At 40.6% G+C, this 10,404-nt stretch overlaps 1 protein-coding gene across 5 annotated transcripts in view; it reads left to right on the plus strand.

Moving 5' to 3' along the window:
• The window catches only part of LOC139766212 (zinc finger protein 385B-like), a 205,566-nt gene that overhangs the window by 60,738 nt on the left and 134,424 nt on the right, over positions 1 to 10,404 (plus strand). For all 5 annotated transcript variants that reach the window (XR_011716821.1, XM_071694517.1, XM_071694519.1 and 2 more), the window contains one exon: positions 5,862 to 6,003. Coding sequence is in view for 4 of the 5 variants with exons in the window: in XM_071694517.1 (XP_071550618.1) it covers positions 5,862 to 6,003 (142 nt within the window). In the remaining variant the exon portion in view is untranslated. The remainder of the gene's footprint in view (positions 1 to 5,861; positions 6,004 to 10,404) is intronic.

The raw sequence follows: 10,404 nt of genomic DNA on the forward strand, positions 1-10,404 counted from the left end.
AGAAAGAGACAGGTACCTTGTTTGATGTGAGAAATCAAGTTGTTCTTTCTCTCCTGAAATTAAATGAAAGGTAATGGGGAAGAGTGCTATGAGAATGTTCAGGTGGTAAAGAAGATTAAAGTTGAAGGGATGGCACTTCTCAAGCTTTGTTAAAGAGAGCAAGGGAGGGAGTTTAACATAAATGTGGCAAGAACAAAACTAGACTGCAAGAAGTGGATGATTGTAAATGCTTATTCACTTGGTTTTGTGAGAGAAAGAGTGCATTTTGGAGGAGCTGAGTAAGCTTTATCAGTTTTGATGTAAGGGATCAAATATTGGTGCTAGGCAATCTCAGTGCAAAGTTAAGAGATGTGGCAAGTGAGGTTATAAGGGGGGCAGCATCAGCAGTGAGTCATTGATGTAAATGAAAATTGAGAACTTATTCACTTGTGTGCTGAAAGAGGAATGGTGATCTGGAATACTGTTTAAAAAAAAAAAATGCATACAATAGTATACATGGATGAGTTGCAGTTGCTGAGTAATTTGCTGACTGACTGGGGGTATTTTTGTCGTTACTTGGTTACTTATGATTATCAGCATATCTTTGCCTCCTGGCGTGGTGCTTGAGGATTAGCAGAATACCTGCATAGTGCCATTGTATAAATGCATAGGGAGTTAGGGGGACAAAAGTGAATTTTCAAATTATAGAGGTATAAGTTTGTTGAGTGTATCTGGTAAGTTGTATGGGAGAGAGGGATTGAGAGGGTGGTGGCATGCACAGTCAGATTGGGGACGAACAATGTGGCTGCAGGAATGTTAGAGGATGTGTTTGCTTTGAAGACTGTGTGAGAGAAATATTTAGAGAAATGAATGGATCTGTGTGTGACATTTATAGATCTTGAGAAAGCATATGATAGGGTTGATGAAAGATGCTGTGTGGAGGTTATTGCAATTATATAATATGGGAGGAAAGCTGCTAAAAGCAGTGAAGTTTTTATCAAGAGGGTAATGCTTGTGTGCAAGTTGAAAGAGAGGAGGATGAGTGGTTCCAGGTGACAGTGGATCTGCATCAGTGGTCTGTAATGTCACCAAGGCTGTTTGATTTGTTTATTGTTGGGGTGGTGAAGGAACAGGTATGTTCGCTGGGATGGCCAAAGGAAGAGGAGCTGGTATTCAGTTTGTTGGGGGTGGAAAGTCCTGGGAGATGAGTCATTTGTTTGCTGATGACAGGGTGGTGGTGGCAAATTCAAGTGAGAAATTGCAGAAGCAGGTGTCTGAGTTTAAGAAAGTGTGTGAAAGGAGAAAGTTGAAAATGAGTGTGAATAAAGGAAAAGATTTTATGTTAAGCAGAGAAGAAAGAGAGGTTGTTTGGAGTGTGTTTCACTGGAAAGAGTTTAAGGAAGTGGAGTGTTTTAAATACCTGGGATTGGATATGGCAGTGAATTTAACTGTGGAAGCTGAGGTTAGTGATAGGTTGGGTGAGGGTGCAAAGGTTGTGGGAGCATTGAGGAATATGTGGAAACAGAGTTTACTGTCTGTGAGGGCAAAGATAGGTATGTTTGAAAATATAATAGTATTTGGAACATTGTTGCATGGATGTGAGGCATTAACTTTAGAAAAGAATGTATGATGAATGAATGAATTGGAAAGAAAAGGTTTGAGGACAAAATGTGCTTGAAGAAGTGTCAATTAAGTAATAACAAGATACACGAGAGGTGTGGTAATAAAAAGAATATAGTTAAGAAAGCTGAAAAGCATGTGCAGAAATGGTTTGGACATATGGAGAGAGTGAATGAGGAGAGTTTGACAGAATGAGGAGTTGACAGAGAGGACATATGTGTCATAATGAAGGGGATGGGGAACAAGGGGAAGGGTGAGACTAAATTGGAGATGGAAGGATGAAGTGAATAAGGTTTTGAGTGTTTGAGGCCTAAACAGAGAGGAGGTCAAAAGACTTGCACAGGATGTTGAATTGAACCAATGTGGTACACAGGTATGCAGGAGTCATAGTTTTTTTGGACAATTTTGGAGACCCACTGCCTCTGGGAAGCACTGCATCGGAGTTGCCCTCTGCCAGTGGCTTGTCAAGGGTGAGGTACGAAAAGTGAAGAAGTAGCTCCGTAGTCTACCAGTTACATTTCAGGGAGTAAATGGGACGATCAATTGGAGGTGGTGGTGCTGAATGTAAATGGGATTACTGGTGAGAATAAAAGGAAGGAACTTGTGAAGAAATTTAAATGATATAGTGTCAGTGTTCTGGGGACTGGGGAAACCATATCCTTAGGAAGGGTGCATGGAGTGAAAATGGAAATGGTGAAGGCATGTTGTGGGAGGAGTGGTATGGACCGGAATGGATGAAAATTATATGGGAAGAGGGAAGAAGGATGTGCAATTGTGGTATCATCAGGAATTTGGGAGGGTGCTACAGAGCTTGGATGGAATGGATCAAGGATAGTGTGGATGAAATGAAAGACTGGAACTTTGAAGTATTCATGGGTATGTGTTCATGCACTTGTGAAAAGGATGACTGTATGAGGTAAAGATGACATGAAGCATTGCAGGTGAAACTTGAATGACTATAAATGGTTTTGAAAAGGAGAGAAAGATATTTGTAATGGGTGATATGAATGTGAAGGTGGATTGTCATGAAATTGGCGAGATAGTTGGTACATGGGGAGTGCTTGGAGCAACTGTGAATGGAAGTTATCTTGTGGATGTTTGTGCTGAGGGGGTTTATTCCTTGCAAGCGCCTTTTTTTTGCACAAGATGATCCATAGGTAAACTTGGATGAGAGATGTTGGAGGAGAACAGCAAAAGAGTTTGATTGACTATGTGGCAGTAGGTGAAAGGTTGAGAAAGGCTGTGCTAAATGCTAGAGTTGTATGAGGATTCTTTGGAGACTGTGACCATTTCATTGTTCATGTGGGGGTGAGGATCAGTGAGAAGTGGAGGTATGGCATAAGGAAGAATTAGTGGTAAAAGTGTTGGCAAGTGAGAAGATGAATCAGAAAGAATAAAAGGAGGGTGACTGAAAGTTTAGATGGAAATGCAGTAAATGTAGGGATGCAGTTATGCATGAATGAGATGATTAAAATGTTCAGAGATTGTTAAAGATTGTAGGATTAGTAGTTGGCTAGAAGGTCGTGATATATAGGAATGAAAAGGGAAATGCATGGTGGATGGATGAGATTGCATAAGTTATGGAAGAGAGTAAAAAGGCATATGATAGATTGCTTGAAAGTAATGTACCCGTGGATGTTCAGCAAAAGAGGAAGAATATAAGATAAGTAGATTGTTTAGAAGCTGATAGAAGAAAGCAAGTAAATAGAAGGTAAAGATCATGGAAGAGAGCTGATTGAAAAGTTTATGGAAGATAAGAAATTGTGCTGGAAGGAGGTGATAAAGGAAAGAGGTGGATATAAGATTAAAAATGATAATGTGAGAAGTAAGGAAGGGGATTTGCTAAAATATAGGGAGGGAATGAAAGGAAGATAGAAAGAGTATTTTGAAGAACTGATGAATGTGTGAGGTGAGGCAGCAGTTGTTACAAGCATGGGCATGGAGGATAGAAGGGAGAGGATACAAGTGTAAGGGCCTACAGCAAGAAGGGAGATAAAAAGGGCAGTAACGAGGCTGTAGGTAGGAAAGGCCCTTGGATTGGATAGGATTATGGCTGAAATACTGAAGTATGAAGGATAGAGTGTAACACAGTGGATGTTTATGATATGGAAACAGAATGTTTTGTCTTAGGATTTGGTGAAAGCTGTTATTGTTCCTTTATTTAAAGGAAAAGAAGCTAATGATGTATGTAGCAGTTTTAGGGAATATGTCTTTTCTAAGTATATCAGGAAGTGTTGGTTGATAGAGGGATAGAAGTGGCTGAATGTAGAAAAAGTGACAGGCAAGAGGGTTATAGGAAAAGTAGGGGATGTGTGGATCAGATTTTTGTGGTGAGAATTACTGGCAAAGTATATAGCAAAAGGTAAGAATCTGTATACAGCTTTTATTGATCTGGAGAGAGCATATGTCAGCGTCGAGTGAAATGCTATATGGAATGTGTTAAGGATATATGGAGTAGGGACAACTGTTGGATGGTGTGGAAGCTGTCTATAGGGTAGCAAATAAATGCATAAGAATGGATGGAGTGTTCAGCGTAAGTTTTGGTATGCATATCAGTGTGAGACAGGGTTGTGTGATGTCACTTTGGCTTTTTAACTCATATGGAGTGAAAAGGGAAGTGAAAGCAAAACTTGGAAAAAGGGGTGCAGAGATGGAGTGTGGTATTGTGACTACTGACAAGCCTGTTTGTGTTGTTTACTGAGAGTGAAGAGGAGTTACAGAGGTTGTAAGTGTCTTTTATGATGTGTGTAAGTGTAGGCAATTGAAGGTAATTGCAAGTAAAAGTAAAGTAATGGTGTTTGAATGGAAACAGAGTGAAACACATATTTTGCTAAACCCTTCAGAGTGAAAGAAGAAAGTGTGTTGTGGATGTGGGGGAAGGGAGACAAAGAGGTGCGAGAATTTAAGTATTTAGGAACTGTTTTGGGTAAGTTTGGTGATATGGAAGAGAGAAGTAAAGATAGAAGAGTCATTGGGTCCCTTAATAGAATAATGAAGGGTAGAGGTGTAAGAATGGAAGTGAAGAAAGGATTAAGGGACAACATGATCCTCCCGACCCTGACTCATGCAGCCAAATTATGGACATGGAATGAGTCAGAGAGGTCAAGAATCCAGGCTATGGAAATGAGCTGAGAGGAGCATGTAGTATGACTAGATAGAATGAAGAAAGAAATGAGGGGGCTGTATGAGAGATGTGGTATGGCAGGGAATGCACAGGGAAGAAGTTGTGGAGAGGTAGAATGGGTGAGACATAATACTTTGAGGTGGTTTGGGCATGTAGAAAGAATGCAAGATGGGGAGTTTACAAGGAGAGTGTATGATAGTACAATTAAAATGGATTGTGTGAGAGGAAGACAACTTCTATCATGGAGATATAGAATGGAAGAGTATTGGAGGGAGATAAGTGGTGGAAGAATGCATGGATTGGTGTATGCTAGGGAGGCAGGCAAGGACAGGGACAAGTGGAGACTCTTTTGCTGTGGCCACCTCCTTGATTGTAGTTCCCGGAGGGAATAGGCATCAGAGATAAAGATAGACAAGGGGTTGCGTTCTGTGAGTGGACCTAATCAGGGCATGTAAAACAGTTGGGGGAAACCATGGAAAGGTCTGAGGGCCTGGTTGTGGATAGAGGGCTGTGGTTTTGGTGCCTTACACATAACATCAAGAGAATGGATGTTAGCAAATGGGCCATATCTTCATTTGTTCATCATGCTACCTCACTAATGTGGGAATTGGCAAACAAGTCTTGAAAAAGTAAAAGAGTCTGGGTGTTTCTGATTGACAGATTGACAAGCTATGGGAAAAAAATAAGACTGTGGCGGGCAGAATTACACCAAAGATTTTATTTTTTTTCTGTAACCTGATGCCTTATTCGAACTTGCTTGACAAGTTTAGTTCATACTGTTCTGGGTAACTCATGTTTTGCAAGGCTTTCATCATCACAATTACTTTTCAGGTTATGAAGATCATGCAATCAATTTGTATTATGATCATATATAAGATTCTATTATTTATGTTTTCATTCCTTCATTCAAGTTTGAATATAAAATGCATATCATTGATCCTTAGCTCAGGTTTGAAGTGCATCCAAGTTGGATGTTTGTGTGTATAAATTGAACTACATTTAGATTGATGACTTTGTTGACCAGTAATGTCTTTTGATCAATTTTTTGATGCTGTTCTTTCAAGTAAGGATTAAGTACAAAGGACATTCATTTTCCTTCCATGTAATTGTACTTATTAATGATTTTTGTCCATTTTAGATATTCTTGAATCTGCAAAGGATGAGGGAATTATAATTGAAACTGATGATGCTTTAGAGTGTGTGATATGTAGCGTTACGTGTACCGGTGGAGCTCCCATGACTGATCATTTGAATGGAGAGGCGCACTCTAAGAAACGGAGGTAATTTCCCAGTTGTTCATGGTCTTGATATTTATGAGATGAATAACATAAAGAAGCTCATATGAGGTGTATAAGGTGAACAAAATAAGATGTTCATGTAGGCAATATAAAACTAGAAATATGAATGAGAAGTATGGAGAGAATGAGTGAGGAAAGGTAGACAAAATGGATACATGTGCCAGAAGTGGAGGGAACAAGAAGAGGGAGACCAAATTGGAGGTGGAAGGATGGAGTGAAAAAGATCTTGAGCGATTATGGCGTAAACATGCAGGAGGGTGAAATGCATTGACAGAGTAGAATGAATTGGAATGATGTGGTATACTGGGTTCAGTGTGACATTAGTGGACTAATCCATGGCATGTGAAACATCTGGTGTAATCCATGGAAAGGTCAGTGGGGCCTAGATATGGATAGGGAGCTGTGGTTTCAGTGCATTAGACATGACAGCTCAAGAATGGATGTGAGTAGATGTGTTCTTTCTTTGTAAGTTTCCTGGTGCTATCTTGCTGTTGCAGGGGATGGGATGCTGTTTCCTGTGGGGTGAGGTGTTGCCAGGAATGGATAAAGGTGAGCTTGTATGAATATGTACGTTTGTGTTTATTGCAAGAGGTCACAGTAGTGCACGTGTATATATGTATATGTATTGTGTGTGTGTGTGTGTGTGTGTGTGTGTGTGTGTGTGTGTGTGTGTTTTTCAATTTCTTAAAGAGGAAACAGAAGAAGGAGTCAAACGGGAGTGCTCATCCTCCTCGAAGGCTTAGATTGGGATGTCTGAATGTGTGTGGATGTAGCCAAGATGAGAGAAAAGGAGAGATAGGTAGTATGTTTGAGGAAAGAAACTGGGCTTTCTGGCTCTGAGTGAAATGAAGCTCAGGGTAAAGGGGAAGAAGGATTTGGAAGCGTCTTAGGAGTGAAGTCAGGGATAAGAGCGAAGGAAGGAGTAGCACTACTCCTGAAGCAGGAGTTGTGGGAATGTGTGATGGAGTTTAAGGAAGTAAATTCTAGATTGATGTGGGTAAAACTGAAAGTGGATGGAGAGAGATGGGTGATTATTGGTGCTTATGCACCTGGTCATGAGAAGAAAGATCTAGAGAGGCAAATGAGAAGGATGATATTGGAAATGTTGAGGAGTGAAAGGGTGATGTATACCCTTGAGCATGATTTAGAAGATAGCTGAGAATTGTGAAACGGTTTAAAGTGAACGTGAGGTGATTTGGAGGCAGTCTGTACTGGAGTATGCCAGGGAAGTGTGTGGTACATCAGTATAGGGTGCCAGAATGATCTGTGAACTGGTGGAGGAAAAAGTCTTATGAAGAAGTTGAATTTGCCAGAAGATAGTGATGAATGGAGAAGAAAGACTAGAAAATGAAGCCCAAAATTAGAGTTAAAATGGATGATATATATTGGTAAAAGAGAAGCAGATGATCTTTGAATAAAAATTAATTAGAATTTAATGAGAAGAACAGTTGTGGAAGGAGGTGAATAAGAATATAAGAGATATATGTGTAAGGAGTGAAAGCATGTTATACGAGATCAGGAGAATGCTAGTGATGAAACATGAAGTTTATAAGAAATTGAAATGACATTTTTAACTTTTTGGGTGTAGAATCAATTTCCAGCTACATTTAAAGGAGTGTGAATTCTCCAGTAAAATATGAAAATGGTACTAGTTACTTCAAAAAAAATTATTAAGGCAAAATCATAAAGTTTCCATATATGGTTATTGATTTTTCTCAGAACGTTTTTATGGCTGGAGAAATAATGAAAAGAAAATTATAGCATTGTTTAATGCTTGCAGAAAGGCATCAGCTTGTTCAAGGGCAACAGAGTTTATGCTCCTTATACTCATAATGATGAACGAACTCTGAAACAAATGAAAACAAATTAAAGGGTTGATTTAAAGATTGATAAGCAGCCATGCATTGCCAGCTCATGATCACCATTCAGATATTGTAATATCTGTCTAGTTGGTTGGAAGCCACTGACTTGGGAGGTATGTTACTGATGCGGGAAATGGTGATCAAGTTTGATAATTTTTTTTTTTTTTTTTTTTTTTTTTTTTTTTTTTTGCCGCTGTCTCCTGTGTTTGCGAGGTAGCGCAAGGAAACAGACGAAAGAAATGGCCCAACCCACCCCCATACACATGTATATACATACGTCCACACACGCAAATATACATACCTACACAGCTTTCCATGGTTTACCCCAGACGCTTCACATGCCCTGATTCAATCCACTGACAGCACGTCAACCCCGGTATACCACATCGATCCAATTCACTCTATTCCTTGCACTCCTTTCACCCTCTTGCATGTTCAGGCCCCGATCACACAAAATCTTTTTCACTCCATCTTTCCACCTCCAATTTGGTCTCCCACTTCTCCTCGTTCCCTCCACCTCCGACACATATATCCTCTTGGTCAATCTTTCCTCACTCATTCTCTCCATGTGCCCAAACCATTTCAAAACACCCTCTTCTGCTCTCTCAACCACGCTCTTTTTATTTCCACACATCTCTCTTACCCTTACGTTACTTACTCGATCAAACCACCTCACACCACACATTGTCCTCAAACATCTCATTTCCAGCACATCCATCCTCCTGCGCACAACTCTATCCATAGCCCACGCCTCGCAACCATACAACATTGTTGGAACCACTATTCCTTCAAACATACCCATTTTTGCTTTCTGAGATAATGTTCTCGACTTCCACACATTCTTCAAGGCTCCCAGGATTTTCGCCCCCTCCCCCACCCTATGATCCACTTCCGCTTCCATGGTTCCATCCGCTGCCAGATCCACTCCCAGATATCTAAAACACTTTACTTCCTCCCGTTTTTCTCCATTCAAACTTACCTCCCAATTGACTTGACCCTCAACCCTACTGTACCTAATAACCTTGCTCTTATTCACATTTACTCTTAACTTTCTTCTTTCACACACTTTACCAAACTCAGTCACCAGCTTCTGCAGTTTCTCACATGAATCAGCCACCAGCGCTGTATCATCGGTGAACAACAACTGACTCACTTCCCAAGCTCTCTCATCCACAACAGACTTCATACTTGCCCCTCTTTCCAAAACTCTTGCATTCACCTCCCTAACAACCCCATCCATAAACAAATTAAACAACCATGGAGACATCACACACCCCTGCCGCAAACCTACATTCACTGAGAACCAATCACTTTCCTCTCTTCCTACACGTACACATGCCTTACATCTTCGATAAAAACTTTTCACTGCTTCTAACAACTTGCCTCCCATACCATATATTCTTAATACCTTCCACAGAGCATCTCTATTAACTTTATCATATGCCTTCTCCAGATCCATAAATGCTACATACAAATCCATTTGCTTTTCTAAGTATTTCTCACATACATTCTTCAAAGCAAACACCTGATCCACACATCCTCTACCACTTCTGAAACCACACTGCTCTTCCCCAATCTGATGCTCTGTACATGCCTTCACCCTCTCAATCAATACCCTCCCATATAATTTACCAGGAATACTCAACAAACTTATACCTCTGAAATTTGAGCACTCACTCTTATCCCCTTTGCCTTTGTACTATGGCACTATGCACGCATTCTGCCAATCCTCAGGCACCTCACCATGAGTCATACATACATTAAATAACCTTACCAACCAGTCAATAATACAGTCACCCCCTTTTTTAATAGATTCCACTGCAATACCATCCAAACCTGCTGCCTTGCCGGCTTTCATCTTCCGCAAAGCTTTTACTACCTCTTCTCTGTTTACCAAATCATTATCCCTAACCCTCTCACTTTGCACACCACCTCGACCAAAACACCCTATATCTGCCACTCTATCATCAAATGATAAATAAATATTATTATTATTATTTTGCTTTGTCGCTGTCTCCCATGTTAGGGAGGTAGCGCAAGGAAACAGACGAGAGAAATGGCCCAACCCACCCACATACACATGTAGAAACATACACGTCCACCCATGCAAATATACATACCTATACATCTCAGTGTACACATATATATACACACACACAGACATATACATATATACACATGTACATCATTCATACTGTCTGCCTTTATTCATTCCCATCGCCACCTCGCCACACATGGAATAACAACCCCCCTCCCCCCTCATGTGCGAGGTAGCGCTAGGGAAAGACAACAAAGGCCCCTGTTCGTTCACACTCAGTCTCTAGCTGTCATGTAATAATGCACTGAAACCACAGCTCCCTTTCCACATCCAGGCCCCACAGAACTTTCCATGTTTTACCCCAGACGCTTCACATGCCCTGGTTCAATCCATTGCCAGCACGTCAACCCCGGTATACCACATCGTTCCAATTCACTCTATTCCTTGCCCGCCTTTCACCCTCCTGCATGTTCAGGCCCCAAT

Source organism: Panulirus ornatus, chromosome 57, assembly GCF_036320965.1.
Source record: "Panulirus ornatus isolate Po-2019 chromosome 57, ASM3632096v1, whole genome shotgun sequence".
Taxonomy (NCBI): domain Eukaryota; kingdom Metazoa; phylum Arthropoda; class Malacostraca; order Decapoda; family Palinuridae; genus Panulirus; species Panulirus ornatus.